We start from the raw sequence: 17,853 nt of genomic DNA, 5'->3' as shown, positions 1-17,853 counted from the left end.
TGGGAGCGCCAAGGAGTCCTCTTTCCCAAGGCCATGCTTGCCATCCCCAGCTAGGAGCCCAGCCCTGTCTGCCAGTGTCCCCAAGCACATACTTGTCTCACATGGGAGCCCAGCCAACAGGATGTGCCCTCAGTTTACTCATTTTGTCTTTCGTATAGCTGCTGAGCATGAGGAATTCGGATAATGGGTTTGCCACATATGAGAAGCAGCGTGGAGGCTGGCTCTTGGAATTACTGAATCCCTCAGAGGTGTTTGGTGAGTCTCCTGGTCTCCTCCAGCCCAGTGGGGAGAGCTTTGACCCCTGAGACAGGGGCCTTGTTACCTGTCAGCCTCTACCCTCAGCCCCTCGGCCACCACTGCCCCTGGGTTGGCTGTGAAAGGCCGAGGGTGTGCTGTTTTCTTGGGGGCTCCGGTGTGCCATCTCTGGTTAGGCAGGGGAGTGGTGGCAACTGTTCCTGTCCGTGTGGGGCATGGCCTCAGGTCTTGGTCCTGAACATGAAATGGTTGTGTTTGTGGATCCCTTGGGGTCCCCCTCTTAGCACCAAGCCTCCCAGGACATGTGTCCTTCTTCGTGTTGAGCTACTAAGCTCCGGCCTCACAGGCAGGGCCCCTTGGCTAGCACTGTCTGTTGGGCCAGGGAGGCTCTGGGTGGCCACCTCTTGACTCTGGGTCTCGTGCTGCCTCCTTCCCAGGAGACATTATGATCGACTACTCATATGTGGAGTGCACGTCAGCGGTCATGCAGTCACTGAAGCATTTCCAGGAGCGCTACCCTGAGTACAGGGCTGAGGAGATCAGGTGGGCCAGGCAGCACCATGTGGAGGAGCAGGGCCCTATTCTGTTTTGTCCTTAGCTCCTGGCTCCTAGGGCTACCATGAGCTGACGGCGAGATGGGCCAGGCCTCCTGTGGTCTGTCTCATTGGTGTGTAGGAGTTGGGTTCATGCTGATGGGGCCGAGATGCAGGGCTCCCGTCTTTCTCCCACATTGCTGTTTTTTATCTAGTGAGTTTATGGAATTCCTTGTCCCCACCGTGGACACAGTGGGCAGCAGCCCTAAGTCTGATGCCAGAGCTGTAGGCCCCACAGCCCTTGTAAGCCCCACGGCTCTGTTTCATAGCTCCTTGGTACAGTTGCTAGAACTTAGAGGGGAAGTGGGCCTGTGGGCCTGGGGCTGACGGTTGGCTCTCTGTCCTTTGGCCTAGGCAAACGCTCACGGAAGGACTGTGCTACTGCCGGCGGATGCAGAGGGTCGATGGGTCGTGGGAAGGGTAAGTCAGGGCTTTGGTGTCCATGTGGACTTCCCTCGCCTGCCCTTCCTTCCTTCATGGTCCTTTCTCTGGACAGATGGCTTTTAGAGAGTCTGACTGGAGGCCCTATGGCCATTTCTGGAGCCTCCCAGCCTTGTGGTACGGCTGGGGGCTGAGCCAGGAAGCTCTTTGGGGCCAAAGACTGGAGGGGGGAGGGCAAACCTGGATTCTTTGTCAGGAGCGTTTTGGGGGTGCTCTGGTTTGTGGAGCTCACCGGACAGCCAGACACACTGCATGTTGAACCAGAATGGGATTCTCATTGCTGTTTTCCACCAGGTCCTGGGGAGTATGCTTCACCTACGGGGCCTGGTTTGGATTGGAAGCCTTTGCGTGCATGGGACACACTTACAATGATAATGGGTAAGTGATGCATCCCTCTCCCAGCTCCTGTCTGGGCTGACGGTAACGTGGGTGGCCATCTCAAATTGCATAGGTAACTATTGGAAGACCCTGGAGGGTTGGGGTCTCTGGGAGAACTGGCCTTCTGGAGGGCTGCTAAGGAGATTTTATTGTAAAATAGTGGGTTTCCTTTAAATGAACAAGGTAGATGGCAGAGAGGGCCGAGGGCTGGTTTTGGCAGGACAGACCCACATTTGAGCCCGGCCTCTGCCTTGGGCAGACACTGTCCTCATGGGGCGCTGGAAGCTTTGGAAGACTGCTTGGCGGGCAGTTTCAGGTTGGCATCCGTGGGAAGGCCTTTCCTACACTTGTGAAATCCCGGCTCTCGATCCCCCAACCCTGATCCACTGATTGACTGGAAGAGAGGGATGCTGAGACCTTTTCAGCCAGGGCACCTTGTGCCACCTTTCCAGTAGTCAGCTGGTCATTCACAGGTGGACACTGAGGTTATTGCCAGTTCTTTGCAGTGACGGGTGCCGCTGCTGGGTGTGTGATTAGGCAGTTTGCGTTAGAGGTATAACTGTCCAGGTGCCTCCCCAGAGGCTCCAACCCACAGCCACAGAGCTTTGTCTCTTGGATTTCCCTCAGTCAGCTGTTTGCCTTCCCGACTTTCTATCCGGCAGTAGTTACAGGACGTGTAGCTTGTGTGGACGTGGCAGTGTCCCCTCTCGGACCTTTGGATAGGCCAGAGTGCGCTGTCCAGAGCCCCGAGAGGCGGGTGAGCGTGGGCGGTGTCTGGCACACAGCCATCACTCCATTAGCCTTCCCTCTTATTCTCTTGGTGACCCAGGCAGTTTGACCCCGCTTTGACCCTGGCTAGCCCGAGGCCAGTGACCCCCCTAAATCAGCTCTAGCCCCACCTGATGACATTGCCTCTGTCTTAGCCTGCGAAGTTTTGTGAGTTACCTACAGATTAGTACAGTTGGTGTGAGATGAAGGGGTGCTGGACTCACAAACCTTTGTGAGAAGTGAGGGCGTGGTAATGTGTGTGGGGCAGGCCCTGCTGCCTCGTGGGATCCCAGAAGCTTCTCTGCACTTTGGATGGTGGCAGCCTGGCTTTCCTGTGATCTGTGACTGGCGTTTTTGTTGGCTCCCGTATTTTCTTGGGTAGGGATGCCTGCCCGGAGGTGAAGAAGGCCTGCGATTTTCTGCTTTCCAAGCAGATGGAGGATGGAGGCTGGGGAGAGAATTTTGAGTCCTGTGAGCAGCGGCAGTATGTGCAGAGCGCCACGTCCCAACTCTTCAATACCTGCTGGGCCCTGCTGGGACTCATGGTGGCCAGGTAGGAGGGCCGGGGAGGGGCAGGACACGGTGATGAACACCTCCTCAGTGCACCCATCTCACCGGAGGGCAGAGGTGAGAGACAAGTCTCACTGCCCTTATGACCCTAGATCTTGGGCCCTCCCCAGGGACTGAGAGCAGCGGTCTCACTTGCCGGCAAGTCCGCCTTCTGGACAGGATTTCCCCCAGCCCTCCTAGCTTTGGTTCTTCCCCAGCTAGAGTCTGGGGTCTGTGGGTAAATTTCAGGGTAGGGTAAAATTAGAGCTTTATCTTCATTCCCCTCTAATGAAAGTTAGCATTTTTTTTAATAATGAATCTTGCTAGTAACCTTCTGGGACTCAGAAACCATTTAGAAGCTTTAGACTGGCAGCTCCTTGAGGGCAAGGGCTAGTTGTGATTGTCCTTTGTGTCCCTAGCCCTTGGGAAATGCCCCTTCTGACTGTGCTGTGCCTTCTGTTTTGGTTCACACATACTCCAGTTGTTTGGTCTGTCTGTCTGTCCAGCCATCCACTGCTCCTGGGAATGCTCGGGGGACACATTGGACCTTTCCTCTTGGGGACATGTGCCCAGTCCTGAGGTTCCTGGGGCTAGAAGGAGACACCACTGGCACTCTACTGTCGGGTGCCATATTGTTTTCAGACTTGTTGGGCCAGATCATGGCTCTGTCTGCAGCACCTTAGCGTGGCCTATCTTCCTGTCAGTTTTGCTGGCATGAGGGAGATTCTGAGATCAACACTCCTTTGTCCAAAACAACAAACTTTTCTTTCTTCCTTGTTTTCTTTCTGGTAGGCATCCTGATACCGAAGCCATTGAGAGAGGAGTAAAGTGTGTGCTTGGGAAGCAGCAGCCGAATGGAGACTGGCCTCAGGTAGAGCAGGCCTGGCCCTGGCCGGGTCCTGCAGTGAAAGGGAGTGGGCAGTGGAAGGGAGGCCTTGGCCTCTGGAGCATTCTGCTGCCATGACTGTGGTGGGGGTGGGGGTGGAGGGTGGCTGGTCTGGTCTCTCGCCATTGGCCTTTGGAACATCCCTGAACTGTTTTTTCTCTCTGACTTTAGGAAAACATTGCCGGTGTCTTCAACAAGTCTTGTGCTATCAGCTACACGTCGTATAGGAATGTTTTCCCCATCTGGACTTTGGGCCGATTTTCCCACCTGTATCCTCACAGCCATCTCGCTGGCAAAGCGGTGCTGTGAGCCCTCTGCGCAGGAGGCCAAGGCCAGGCCAGAGCCAGCAGCACAGACCTTGGAGAAAAGCCTGGTGGGATGGCTGGGTCTTGGTCTGAATCTCCACAGCTCACAGCCCAGATGTCCTCTCGTCATCCTGAGGCCCTTCTGTGAGAGGGCAGAGGATGGAGATGAGGGAGGACCGGATCATCCTCAACCCCTGTTCTTTGTGAGTCTCTTATGTACTACAAATCATGTTCTTTTGGGTGGGACGCTTGCTTCTGCCTGCCCTACAGGATGCAGACTGTTGGACTGTCGGACTCACCGCATCTTTGGCCCTCCGATCCTTGCCAAATGCACAGTCGAGCTTCAGGAGTGGGGCAGGTTCGTGGAAATCATGCGGGGATGGCTGACTGCCTGTTGTTGCTGTTGCTCCTGTCCCGGGCAGGAACTCTGGGACTCTTGGGCTCATGTGGTACTTCACTGCCAGTTCTCTTTGACTTCCTTGGACTGGAGTTCTCAGGACACCTGCCGAGTGAGAGGCATTGGGTGGCTTCACTTGAAATCTCCTTTTTCATGTTTAATGACGTAATGTCGGCTTACTCTGGATTGCCATTTTCATCCACTTTCACCTTATTCATGACTGTATGTTACATTTTGTTACTTTGGAGTGCTTGAACTAACGCCCCTAAGATGGGTACGGAGCCCCCGTCTCAGGCCCCTCTTTCCTCTGAGCAGAGCTTCGGGTGCCCAGCGTGAGTGCCGGCCTTTTGGCCTCACTGTCCCTGCCCCTTGCTTTTGCCCACCTGAAATTCCTGTGGTTGGGCTCTCGTGAGGCAGAGGCTGCCCGCTTGCAGGTCCCGTAGAGAAAGCAATGGGAAGCGTCCTGCGCTACCCTGGGGAGCCTCATCACCAGTTAGAAGGAGGAAGGTTGGATGGAGTTCTCCAGGGAAGTGAAGGAGACCCTTTCTTAGAGCCGAAATGGCTCTCCCCGTAGCAGAGGCAGCCAGGCAGGTGGTGGGCAGCCCCGAGCTGCTGTCAGGCTCCAGCAGAGGCCCCTTGGGCTGCACCAGCTTCCAATATGATAGAGCCAGAGGAAGATGGGAGACGGGAGACCCTCAAGGGTCAGTGGTGCTCCTCGGCCCTCCTCGGGGCGTGCTCAGGGTCCTTTCTCCGTCAGTCAGCCTCTAATCCCAGCTGAATCTCGGGCCACCATTTCTCTGGCGTGGCAGGTGCTGCGTGGCATGCCCACCTTCCCCACCCTGGAGTCGGTAGGGTTATAGGTCTAGAGTTGGAACTTTTCAATGGGAGCCCATGTTCTTGTTTCAGATTCAGGGTCTCCCTTTATTATCTGTATTTTAGAACCTGCTGATTCCTGAAGTTCTCTTGAATGGGAAGCAGAGGGCACTTGTCCCTGGCAGGAGCCCCAGGCTGCTCCCCCGACCTCCTGCCCTGGCACCAGCAGACAAAGCTTTGCCCTTGTTGGGCAGGCAGGCTGGCACACTCCGTGTGGGTGGGGGGCTTCAGCCACAGCTAGCTCTTCAGCTTTTTCCCACAGGCTCTCGAGGTCACCGAGCTGTGCCTTCCCTAGAGCTCCTGCCCCTCCCGGCAGCTGGGGCTCTGCCCCTCCTGGCTTTGGCCGCCAGCAGTCGGGGCACGCGTTCTCCATAAAGGCAGCGTTCTCATCTGGGGCAGGGGTTTTTCTGTCTCTGAGCAAAGCCTTCCTCCCGCAGGGGGAAGGAGGTGGTCTCCAGAGCTTTTCTTGCCTTGGGTGGTTCTTTGCTGGGTTGGAGACTTCTTTCACTGAAGCTGTCTTAGCAAAACCTATCCATCCTCCTGATCTCATAGCTGCTTAGAGAATGGGAGCCCAGAGGGAATTTAGAGGCCGTTTGCTCCTAGAGACACTCCCAGAGGGTTCCACAATTCGAATCCAGATGCTCTGATTCCAAATGCACCCTCCTGAGGCTGCTCCTGCAGCAGGAAGAGGGCCCTTGTCCCCCACTCTGGGCGTGCTTCGGGCATATCACTTTCGTTTCTGTCACTGTCCTCTCTGTCACTTGTCAGTGAGTGCCCCCCCGCCCCCGACAGGCGAGCCACGATGAAGATGGCCACACAAGAGTCGTTTCCAATTTAAAAAGCAGATGAGAGTAGTTAAACCAGCTGACCTCTTCTGCTGTGAGACTGCTGGGGCTCATCCCCTCTGCTTGACCCCAGGGGCTTCTCCAGGGGGCTTCTTGGGATCTCGGCCCCTCTGAGGCCACGTGACCTTGGGCAGATCACCCCTAGTGATTCTCACTAGTCCGGAAGAGGTGCTGACTGACCCACACTGGCAGTGCAGGGACACCTTCGGCTCCATAGAGTAGTAGTGTTCCATGGGGATCTCCCTGTGCAAAAATTGCTCACGTCTCCAGAGGTGGGAAAAGTGGAAAAACTGGCTGAGAGAGGCCCCATCTCTTTCCAGGGAGTAGCTCCCCCAAGGCTGCACCAGCCTTCTTGTGGCTGACACTGGTGGGTGGGAGATGGTCAATGTCAAGTGTTAATCAGTCCGATAAAGGGACATTCAGAAAATGAACGGCTTTTCAGGAGGGGATCATATTCCCAGAAAGTTGCATTAGCTCCTTATGGATTTTGGATTTTCATGAGAGAACCTGGAGCAAAGATTTTCCCTCCTTCACCTGGCATTTCTCTTTTTAATTGGGATAGACTAGGGCTTTTTTTGTTATTATGTAGAATGTGTTTGTACAAGATAGGATAAAATCCATCTATTGGGACTCTTCAATGAAATCGAATATTTGTTGAATGTTGCTAACATTTCCTATGTCTCCATGATGGTGATGGAGCAAACATTCCTTTAGCTTGTAATTGGGGTCCTGTATTTTTATAATAGCTAAAGCATTGGACAGAATGTGAGCTCCTTGAGGGCAGACACTGGAACGGTTCTGGCTCCCAGCATGGGGCTTTGTAAATGTTTGATGATTGATTGATTTAGAACTCATGGGGGGGAGGTGTAAAATGGTCTGGGACGATAGGGAAGAATTTTTACCTTTGTAAAAGGGGAATGATGCTATTTAATCTCCATATTTCATGAATTTTTCTGGATTTGCCGAGCCCTGACCTCTGAGCGTTTGGTTCTAGTCCTGGGCAAGCTTGTTGGAACCACGTTCAGCCTGTTCAGACTAGTTAGTGTAAACGATACTGCTGACAGAGGGAATGATTAGAACCGGGGGGCCAAAACTGTTTTCCAAAGCATTCACCCGTATATACCTTTTATTCTCCCTTTGTATAGTGCTCAAAGGAAACTGTCACTGTCTTCCATCAATGGTTCCTTGTCTACTGCAGCTGCTTTATCATGTGGTCGTTCCCACAAACATTCCTCCAGTTACCCATAGGGGTTAGAGGTCTAGAGAGAAGTTAATGGCCCAGTATCCGATGACTTTTGAGGTAGACCTTTCCCTTTCTGTTGCTCCCTTCTGGACTTAGGGCTAATATGGCCAATGGGGCTGTTTTGCTGAAATGATCATTTGTAATCTCTTGGGATGTTCTGAATAAAAGATTGGATTCTTGAACATGACTGTTGCCTTTGCTCCTCTGAAATCTCAGCTTATCACGATAGCCTTGTCCAGTCGTGATGGGGAGAGTGGCCTGCCTCAGCGCACTCCTGTCCCCAGTGGGGACGCCTCCTCTGAGTATTGAGTCCTCACTCTTGGTTTGAGGGAAATAAAAGTTTTTAATAATAATAAAGTGTCTTTACAACATCATGTGGTTTTTTTTATCCAAAGTCTTTTTTCCATCTTTTGATATAAACATGATTTTTATGTTTGTTTAAAAAATCGGTCTGGTTCACTCCCACTTTGCTAATCTTTGATGTCACAAATCTTTTTTGTTGTGGTTGGTACCTTTTATTTGCCCATATTTTTGTATTTACATTTACTAATAGGATTAAACTTAGTCTGAAAGTGAGGACAATGATTTGGTTTCTGTGATGAACCTTTCTCAGTTTTTGAAAGCACTTTATAGAGGAGAGGGATTATTCTTTGTTGGACTGGATTATCTCTTGTGAAAGGACTTTGTCCTGTGTTCTTTGCCAGTTTTCCATGAAGGGCTCATTCAGCCTTTCCTGAGATGGGCTTCCTTGGTTTATTTACCCTTTTGTCCATTTAGGTATTTTACATTTTAAAAAATACTCATTTCTTTTACACGCTCAGTTTTGTTGGCACATTGTTAGCTTTGTGTAATCATTCTCAGAGTGTCTTCGTTAGTTGTTTCTCCCTTCTGACTGTCCATTTGACGGTCATCTCTTTTTAAAAATTTGCTAGTGTTTGATGTTTTGGTTTTTTTTTTTTTTTTTACCATTCCTGACTGCAATGAAAACCTGAATTTTAGATGTTTTGATTGGGGTCTGCTTCCTAAGGCGTCTCCTTGATCTGCTCAGCTCGCCCACCCCATCTTCTCTCACGTCCTTGAAGGCTGACTCTTTTCATTGTGGGGTTCCACCCCCTCCCCCAGCCTGTGAATGGCTGTGTCCTCAGTGCTCTGCTGGCAGACTCAATGACCAGGCCTAGTCAAAGACACAGGCCTCGAGTTGACCACAACGCGCGTGCTTTCTGCTCTCGAGTCTGGGAAGCCTGCCTGGATTATGTGGCTTCCAGCTCCTTCCATTCAGGATTGAGCTGTCCTTCCAGAGACCCTACCCTTCATCTCCCTGCCGCACCCCCTCCCCCAATCCTTTGTGCCATGCTGGTCCTTTCTGTTGTTTCAGGTTGACATCTGGGCAGTCTGGGGCAAGGTGCCCTGCCCTCCTCCCCTACACACCTCCAGCTGAAGCCCAAGATGGGCGTGAATGAGTGGCATTCATACCATCAATGCTGCAGTGTAGAATGTCCTGTGGGGGTCCCTCAGCCCCTGCCTCATCCACTGTGCCCTCCCCTGTCCCAGCTCCCTGTTTTCAAGCCTGCTCCATGCCTGTTCATTTTAAAGTGTGTCATCCCCCCCAAACCTGTCATCCCTCTTACGTCTCCTGGGAAGCAGGCGGGCCGCCAGCTATCAGAAGCTTGGCCTCTCACTCTGCACACCTGTCTTGCTCAGAATCTCAGAGCAGGCCCGGCCAACCTGTACCAGGAAGAGGTGGCCCACAAGCACCTCCCCAGCCTCCCAACCAAGGGTGCTTCCAGTCATTGTTAGTCTCCTTCCGTTGCTAGGCCCAGTGCTGCCCCTGGTGCCATGAAGAACATGGCAGACGTCCCAGTACTTGAAGGAGCTTGTCCCCAGGTGCCTTCTCCAGGCTAGCTGTCCCTGTTCCAATCCTCGGCCAATCCTCTGATGGCACTAACCCAAAGCCTCCCTTCACCAGCCTTTTCTGGGTATTCTGGCTCCCAGATCTGAACCCAAGGCCAGACCCAGGCCGAGGGCAGCAGGATGGGTGCCATGTGGTCCCCACGGCTTTCCAGCCTGCCATATCACCTTGAACTTGAGGTCCACTGGGACCTCTGGGTTTTCTTCAGCTCATTACTGTTCGACCGTGCCATGCCTGTCTGGCACCTGGAAGGGCGAGTCTTGGATTCAAGTCAAAAGTTTCTACCCCCATTACATTTCATCTTACTCGTTTGGTCTCGTATTCTTACCTGTTGGGACTCGAATCCACTCCCTCGCTGCAGACCAATGCAGAAAGAAGCCTGGTGTTCATGCTGTCATGGTGATGTCTCCTCCTGGCCTCAGTCTTGTGTCTCACACCAGCAGGTGTCCCCAGACAAGCCACCTGGGCTTTATTTCCTGGGGAAATGGTGGTCTCCAAGGCTCGGACAGCCAGCTTTGGGTGTCAGTACTTAATATTTGAAAATGGGGAGTGAATTAGGCAGCAGCGTAGAAGAGTGTTGGGGAGAGTGTGGAATTAAGGCAGCAAGGACAAGAAGCAGCTTTAAAATGTGGGTGAAGAAGATGGGGGCCATGGGTGTAGAAGGTGGCACTCATTGTCAGATGCAGTCTGTGGGGTGGCTGGTTTTGCTAAAAAAATCTGTTACAAGGGAAGGTTCAGTGTGTTGGGGCACAGTTATATTCAGAAATGACTCATGTAAACAAAAGATGTCAGTACAATGCTTTTTAAGGGTGAGAAGAGCTAAGGGCCTGATCTAGGTGACTTCTGGTGGAGGAGTAAGGAGAGTTGTACACGTTCAGAAGAGACAGAGGCAGAGCCAAGGGGACACATGCGGGGATGGGATGATGGGGAAGGAGTCAGCCCAGAGAGAAGAGTGAGGAGGAACACCCTGGGGTGGAAGGAGCAGCCCGTGTTGAGCCTATCTAGTCTGGGGTCCCTGCAGGCCGTCCCGGGAGAGTCCAAGGTAAGATGTGGTGAATTTGGGGATCCTCTGCATCGAGGTAATAGTTGAAGCCATAGAAACGTGTGAGATCACTGGGGGTGAGGGATGGAGGGAGAAGCAGGGCAAGGGAGGGCAAGCACTTGTCGGTGGGAGGAAGACCATGAGGGTGCAGTGTCCCAGCAGCCAAGGGAGGAGCAGGTACTAGGGAGGCAGGGTGGGCCGCAGCCTCCCCCAGGGGGGGTCTTTCCCTCCACAATTTGGTTTCCGTGAGATTGTGCTGTTCTATGATTCGTAGGAATGGAGTGGCCTTGGAAGCATCGCCCCATCTCACCTCAGCTGTAGGATCGTAGCTAGAAGGGACTCGAAGGCTGCCCGATTCACCCTCTCATTTGTCATCCACTTTGCTGTCTCTGTGTGGATGGCTGCAGACTTCCTGAGGAGGCTTTGCAGGGTTCCAGGGCTAAAGGCCACCCCTCCAGTGCCCTCCATTTAAGAGGAGTGTTGGAAGAGTTTCCACATCAATGACTGGTGAAGCCATGGGTTCGAGGAGCCTGGGGCTCTCCATCATGCACCTGGCTTGATGTCAGTCCTCAGGGAATTGCTGAATGAAGCTGTCCTCATCTGGGGTCACTGATGCCCCAAGCTCCCTTCAGGCCCAGCAAGGCTCTGGAGTTAGATACCAAATGTTTTGTCCTTGGTACTGGGGGCATGGAGAGTTAGGTTCAACTTGGACAGTGGGGGTGGGGGTGGGGGTTCCTTGTCCTTTTTTTGTAGGATCTGAAGCATCATTTTACTCTGTTAAATCCTAGGAGATTATTAGGGCAGTTGTTTTGAGAGGGAGAAAAGCAACTAAATCCTTTTGTCCCTGCACATGGTTCCATGACCCTTGGGAACCAGAGGAAACTAATTAAGACAGTTGTTGTTGGAAGCACTGGTTGTGGGGACGAGCCTTGGGTGGGCTCCGTGGCTCCTGAGGTCCCTTCCCAAGGGAGGGTGGCACTGGCTAGGAGCAGGTGCTGCCCAGCTCATCTTCCAGACCCTCGGCCAGATCTCCTCAAGTGGCGCTGCGCTCTGTTTTCCATGTTCCTTTGACGGCTGAGCAGAGCCTGGGGTTGGGAGTTGGGACCTGGGTTCAGATCTTGTTTCTGGCACTCACGAGCTGTGTGACCTTGGACTTCCCTTTTCTGAGGTTTCATTTTCCCGTCTTTAGAATGAATGAGGTGACTGTTGACCCTTCCAATTCCAAATTCAGTTCTGTGGCTGCAGTGACCTCCTCCATCCCTCTGTGACACGTCTTTTTGCGTGGGGGTGGCGGCTGGTTCAGCTGGCCACCTGGCCCTGGGTTTCCACTAGGGATGGGCCCACAAGACCTCCTTGACCAGGGCTCTGGCGAGCTGCAGCTTGCTGCCTGCCCGGCCCCAGAGCGTCCTTGGACTCAGAGGAAGAAGGAGCCTGGGGTGGGGGGGGGGTTCTCCCCCGGTCCTCTCTGACCGCATCTGTGCCTTTAAGGCTGGGTGACCTCACAAAGCTGTAAGGCCAGGAGCTTGTCATGGAACATTCAAGTATTGGCCAACTGCCCGAGTATGGCCTGAGATCCATCTTTCCACCTGAAAAGTAGTGAAGGGGCCTTGCTGAACTCTCCCTTAGGAAAGTGAAGAAGGACATGGCTGAGGGGAACGAGCTGATGAACAGGCTGATGACGGAGAACGCCGACCTCAAGAAGCAGGTCCGCTTGATGAAGGAGAACCAGATGTTGAAGCGGCTTCTCAGCGAGAGCTGCCATGAAAACAGTGGCCGGAACCGGGACTGTCGGGACAGCCGTGACTTCATCTTCCCCAAAGTGCCCGGGTACCCCAAGGCCTGCTCCCCTGGGGCTGGAGGTAAGCAGGTGGGGGCCAGCACGCTGGCATTTGGGAGCCTTCCTCCCTGCCATTTATCAAGTACCTAGAGCAGAGCCTGGGGAGGGCCTGGGAGTACAGAGAGAAAGCGGCACCGGCCGGCCTGTGCCCAAGGAGTGCACGCTCTCCTCAAGTCAGTAAGACACAACTTGGCCATCAGAGTGACCGAGGCTGCCATGGGGCAGGGGGTGGAGGAGAGAGGCTTCGTTCTGATTCGTTTTTTTACTTTGTATTGCTTTCATTTAAGAAATATTTTTATTTAAAGTTTTGAGTTCCAAATTGTATCCCTCGCTCCTTCCCCCCCGCCCCCACGTTAAGCAGAGATAGGCTGTACCCGAGCAATCACGTAAAACCTTTCTCTATGAGTCATTCTGTAGAGTAGCAGCCTGCTTCAGTCTGCTTTCAGTCAATAGCAGCTCTCTCTCTGGAGGGGGAGCGCCTGCGCCATCATGGCCCTGTGGGATTGTCTTGGGTCACTGGATGGCTGAGTCGCTCGCAGTTCTTGGAGCAGTGTTGCCGTTACCGTGTAAGACATTCTCCTGCGCCTGTTCACTTCACTTTGGATCAGTTCATGTAAGTCCAGGTTTTTCTGAAATCATCCTGCTCGTCATTTCCTAGAGCACAGTGATATTCCATTACAATCATACCCCACAACTTGTTTAGCCTTTCCGCAGTTGGCGGGCATCCTTCTGATTTCCAATCCTAAGCTACCACAAAAAAAAGCTGCTATAAATGTTTTTGTACAAATAGGCTTTTCCCTTTTCTTGGATGTCTTTGGGAAATAGACCCGTAGTGGTGCTGCCTCCTGGATCAAACGTTCCAAAACGCTCTTGAGAGTGGTTGGATCAGTTCACAACTCTGCCAACAGGGCATTAGTGTCCGAATTTTCCCACATCCCCTTCAAGAGATAGTTCATCAAACAAAAGAAGGCTTTCCTATATGAATCCAACTTGGCAAAGTTTCCACAGAAGGAATGGAAAAGAAGCTTCCTTCTTTGTGGAGAGGGCAGGTGCTGGGCAAGGTAGAGGCTCGCCAGCACACCTGTGGGCAGAGCAGGACACTGCTGGGGGGGGCCCTCTTAAGGGAAGGGGGCGTTCCAGCCCCCAGGGCAGGTCAGTGTGATTTGGCAAAGCTGGGGAGTTTCTGCCTGGTCCTAATGAACTCTTCCTCTTGGCTCTGTGGAAAACAGAATCCAGGAAAGCCTGGGAAGCCCAGTAGCCTGTGAGCTAGCCCAGTCTGGTTAGGGGAGGAAAGCTCACATTCCCTCTGCTTTTCTCTGGCTTCTCCTGCCAGCTGCCCCGCCCTGCTTCAGCCACACCGGACCCTTGTCCCTGCAGCTGGCCTACCTTCCCATGCTGGCACCTGCCCACCGCTCATGGGGAGACGTGCCCACGTGAAGCGCTCCGAGCACGCCTTCAGGGGCTCTGACTGTTAGCAATGGCCCAACCTCCCCGCTCCATCCCATCTGGGGGCCCTTGTCTGTACGGCCTCTCCACCTCTTGTTAGGGCATTTGTGCCCAGGTCTGCTCTCACCCACTAGACTGCGAGCTACTCGAGGGCAGGCCCTTTTTTGTTCATCTTTGTTGCCTCCGTAAGCATCCAGTCCTAGTTGGAGGCTCCCCCCAGGACTTGGCATGAGGAGCTCTGGACTGGATGTTGGCAGATGTGGGTGTGAGTCGGCCCAGCCCTGCCCCTTGCTGGCTGGGTGACGCTGGCCCAGTCCTGAAATCCTCTGAGCTGACTTCAGCTTCTCCTCCATACCCAGAGGGGTAATGATGACTGTCCTGTCTTTCTCACAGAGCCTCCGTGGGGCTGCAGGTATGTGTCCCAGAGCGGTCTGGCGGCAAACTGCGAAGGTCCCTGCAGAAGGACAAGTGTGGCTCTCCTGCTGATGGGAATGTAGGGTAGTGGATGGGAATTGAGAGCCCTGAGTTTGCTTTGCCACAAACTCCTGTACTCGGCACGCGGCTTTCTGGGCCGTAGAGAGCGCCTTGCGCTGGCCAAGTCCCAGCTCTGCTGCTGCCCTCCCGTGCGACCTTGTACAAGGCCATTTCACTCCATCCCCGAGCCTCGGTTTCTCCTTCCGTCGTATGATTGAGTCGGACGTGATGAGACCTGAGGACCCTTTCCAGGTCGAGCGTTTGTCCCCCTTTCAGAGGGAGCCATGAATAAACTGACTTTTAGTTAAGTGGGGAAGAGCCGAATTCCAGAGAGTGCTCACAGCCTCTGCCTTTTGCTCACACTGACATGGGACTGAGCTCCTGGTTTTCATTTTGCTGCAAAAAGTCATTTGCCGAGTTCCTGCCTGCGCCTCTTTCCTCTCCATGCTTTGTCGGAACGAGCTGTAGCGGCAGGAGGCCAGAGAGTCTGATAAAACTCTGATGTCCCGGACTTCTGGCTGGGGACCAGGGGAAGGTGCGAGGAGTCACGGGCTTACCCAGCCGGCCCCGCGTTGGCGGTCAGCGCATCGCCAAGATCTGAGCCCAAAGCCAGCCTGCAGAAGCGTGGTGACCTCCTGGCTGCTGAGAGCTCCCTTCTTCCCTTAGTCCTAACAAGCGCCAGCTCATTGGTGGCGTGGGATGAAGAAGCAGGCATGGCTTTCTGCTAGCCTGATGATGGATGGACAGAGCAAGCAGGGATCTGGCCCCTGGAAAGGGTGGCTGACATCCCCTTGGTCCTCATCATCTATCAGGCCAAGTGTCGCCCTGGACTCTTTTCCAGATTTTGGAACCGAGCAACCGAGCCAGGATATTTGGTCTGAAGGAAAGAAGACCTGCCTGATAGTTGAATTCAGATATTCTGAGGGCTGTCTCTTGGACTAGCTGGTACTGCTTGGCCTCAGTGGGGAGCAGAGAATGGGGATCAGTGGGTGGAGCCATTTACAATGGCAGATTTAGGCTGATGTTTCCTAATGATAGGAGCTAGCTAGAAGTGCAAAGGGCAGCCTTCTGTGGGCCGTAGGCAGGCAAGGTGAGGATCTTTCGAAGATGACCACATTTCAGGGGGGAGGTAGAAGATTCTGGTTTCAGACAGCTGGTGCCAAAGGCCTCTGAGATCCCTTCCACTTCCTGTGGGTCATCGACCTTCTAGACTTTAAGACAGGTTTTAGGAAGGAATTTGAAATAGCGGAAGAGCTTTGCCCAGTATGAAGGGGTGATGCTTCCATATTGGGGGACAATGAAGAAGGGAAGGGGAAGGGCAGGGAGGGCATGTGGCCTCCAAGGAGGAAAGGGCCGTAGGTAGGCTGCAGCAGAACCCTACGACATTTGAACGTGATTTTTAAAAGTGAGTTTCTAGATTCAAACAAGCAGGCCTCTGGGGGCACACCTGAGAACAGCTGATGGCCAACTCTCTCTGCCCACTGTCTCCATGGCTGCCAAACCTGGCTCTTTTCCAGGCCATTCCCAGATCCTTAACTGGCACGGGCATCCTTGGCAGGGCAGGGCTGCTCTTTCTTGTTTCATTTCCAGAATGGAATGGGCCCTGCCCATTTCCGCCAAAAGGTTGGGGAAAAAAAGAGATTTCTGTATAACTTAAGGCTTACATTTTGTTGCTGTTGAAAAACACCAGACCATTCCGTGCCAGCCTGGGAAAACATGGCACTCGCAACAGATTCCTCTGTTAAAAATCCTTTACCAGGCCAACAGGCCCTGTAGGAGCTGGTGATGCAGTGAGACAGAACAGCCCCAAATGCTTCTAAGCCATGCTGAGCTGGGCTCCAGGGGAAAGGAGGCATCTTTTCAGAAAATCCTGGCTGGTTCCTCCTTCCCACAGAAGCTGAGAGACATTAGTTGGTGAGTAGGTTGGTCTCTCACAAGTGGCCTGACTGTTCAGAGGGAGGTGCCTCAGCTCCCCCTCTCCTGGCTGCCCTTCATACCACAGGACGCGGCTTTCCATTTCCATCCTGGCTCCTCTAGTCCTGTCTGTCCCCCCAGGCTGCCTCTTTCCCCTTCTGGTTACATCTTCCCAGCAGGGTTTGGACCTCACGGATTGATGCCTCGTGAGCCTTCCATGTCATCCTCACTCCCCTCCCCCCTTCCTCTGCCCCAGGTCTCAGGATTCCAAACCAGCCCTGCTGGAAAATGTCAGGGGAGCACTGTGGTCATGGTCAGGGTCAGGGTCACCCTGGTCATGTCCCTCCAGGAGACGAGCCTGGGGTGGACAAGGAGGCCTTCACCTCCAGGCTGGCCTGTGTCCTTCCCACAGCGACTGTCCCAAGTCCCTTCCATTTCTGAAGCCCATCTACATCCAGGTCCCCCACCTCCCCCCTCACACCCTCAAAGTCGCCATCCACATCCTTCTCAATGCCAGAAGCCCTTTCTTTGTGTGCACCTTCCCCCTTGCCTCTGACACCACCACTAGTTTCCCAGGAAGCAAGCACAGCCCAAGGACCCTGGGACCCCTGCTGGGCCCTGGGCTGTATCTTGGTTGGCTGTGGGTGGGTGATTCAGGCACAATCCTGCACCCTTTGGCTTCTCTTCACACTGTGGCACTGCCTCAGTTCTCCATCCCCCTGGACTCGGACTGGGAAGGAGGGGCTGAGGCTGGACTGGACCCCTTGCCTGGACTAGAGCCTCAGGCAAGAGGACCCACAGCCTGGCTCCATAGGCAGGAAATCTTGACCAGACCTCATCCCCCACCATGTTGGGATGAAGCAAAGGAATTGGTGTCAGATTGGAGTTTCAATCGGGTCCTGGGAGGTCCAGCCATCCGCTGTTTACTGACACAGATGCCTCACCAAATCTAGGAGGCCAGTCAGATGGTCCCACAGCCAGCAAACACCTGCCTCTTCCTTTCCACCTCAGCCAGGCTTGCTTGAGGGCTACCAAGGCCCCCTTCTCTGCTCACCCCCCTCCACTTCAGCCTCTTAAACTCCTCGTTTGCTGCACCCCCAGGAAACCCCACTCTAGCGTCACCTGGTTTTCCTTTTAGACTTCTCCTTTCACACTCCTTCCAACTTCTCACTCTCAAAGAAACTTGGCTCCTCCAAGGAGACACTGTATTCATGGGCACCTCTTCTCATGGTCCCCCAATGGCCTGGGACATTGTGAAAGAAGTCACATAAGAATGCAAACTGGGCCCTCACCAGGATACAACCATCCCTTGTCTCTTCCCAAATGGATCTGCTGTTACACTCTTCCCAATGCTCCAAACCCCCTTGGGATTTAAGGAAATGCCTCCAGCATCTCTTACATTCCCAAGAAAATAGACGCCTTTCCCATCGCTTTCAAACTTCCTTCTCCTCCCTGAACCCCTCGACAATGCTGCCTGTGCTCCAGTCTCTGAGGAAGATAGCGCCTTGTCCAAGGTCTGCTGAGAGCTTTCCCCTTTGTCGTCTTCTGTGATCTTCAATCTCTGACTCCTCCTCTGCTGCTGACAAGCCCAGTGAGGGGTCTCTCATCCTAGAAAGGCTTCACTTGACCCAGCCATCTCCTCAAGCTATTGTCATCTCCTTCCTTTTATGCCGGGGTCCCGGGAAAGGTGCCCTCTGG

At 53.5% G+C, this 17,853-nt stretch overlaps 1 protein-coding gene across 1 annotated transcript in view; it reads left to right on the top strand.

Moving 5' to 3' along the window:
• The window catches only part of LSS (lanosterol synthase), a 29,999-nt gene extending 22,279 nt beyond the window's left edge, over nt 1-7,720 (top strand). The window contains exons 14-20 of the mRNA XM_069097166.1: nt 159-255; nt 693-798; nt 1,203-1,268; nt 1,584-1,667; nt 2,818-2,988; nt 3,777-3,855; nt 4,042-7,720. Coding sequence (XP_068953267.1) covers nt 159-255; nt 693-798; nt 1,203-1,268; nt 1,584-1,667; nt 2,818-2,988; nt 3,777-3,855; nt 4,042-4,179 — 741 coding nt within the window. The 3' untranslated portion in view covers nt 4,180-7,720. The remainder of the gene's footprint in view (nt 1-158; nt 256-692; nt 799-1,202; nt 1,269-1,583; nt 1,668-2,817; nt 2,989-3,776; nt 3,856-4,041) is intronic.
• The last annotated feature ends 10,133 nt before the right edge of the window (nt 7,721-17,853 follow it).

Source organism: Petaurus breviceps, unplaced genomic scaffold (assembly GCF_028583685.1).
Source record: "Petaurus breviceps papuanus isolate PSGF00001 unplaced genomic scaffold, PetGlider_PUasm1.0 351605, whole genome shotgun sequence".
Lineage (NCBI taxonomy): Eukaryota > Metazoa > Chordata > Mammalia > Diprotodontia > Petauridae > Petaurus > Petaurus breviceps.
The sequence above is the reverse complement of the archived record's forward strand: the minus strand, read 5'-3'. Positions and strand labels throughout refer to the sequence as shown.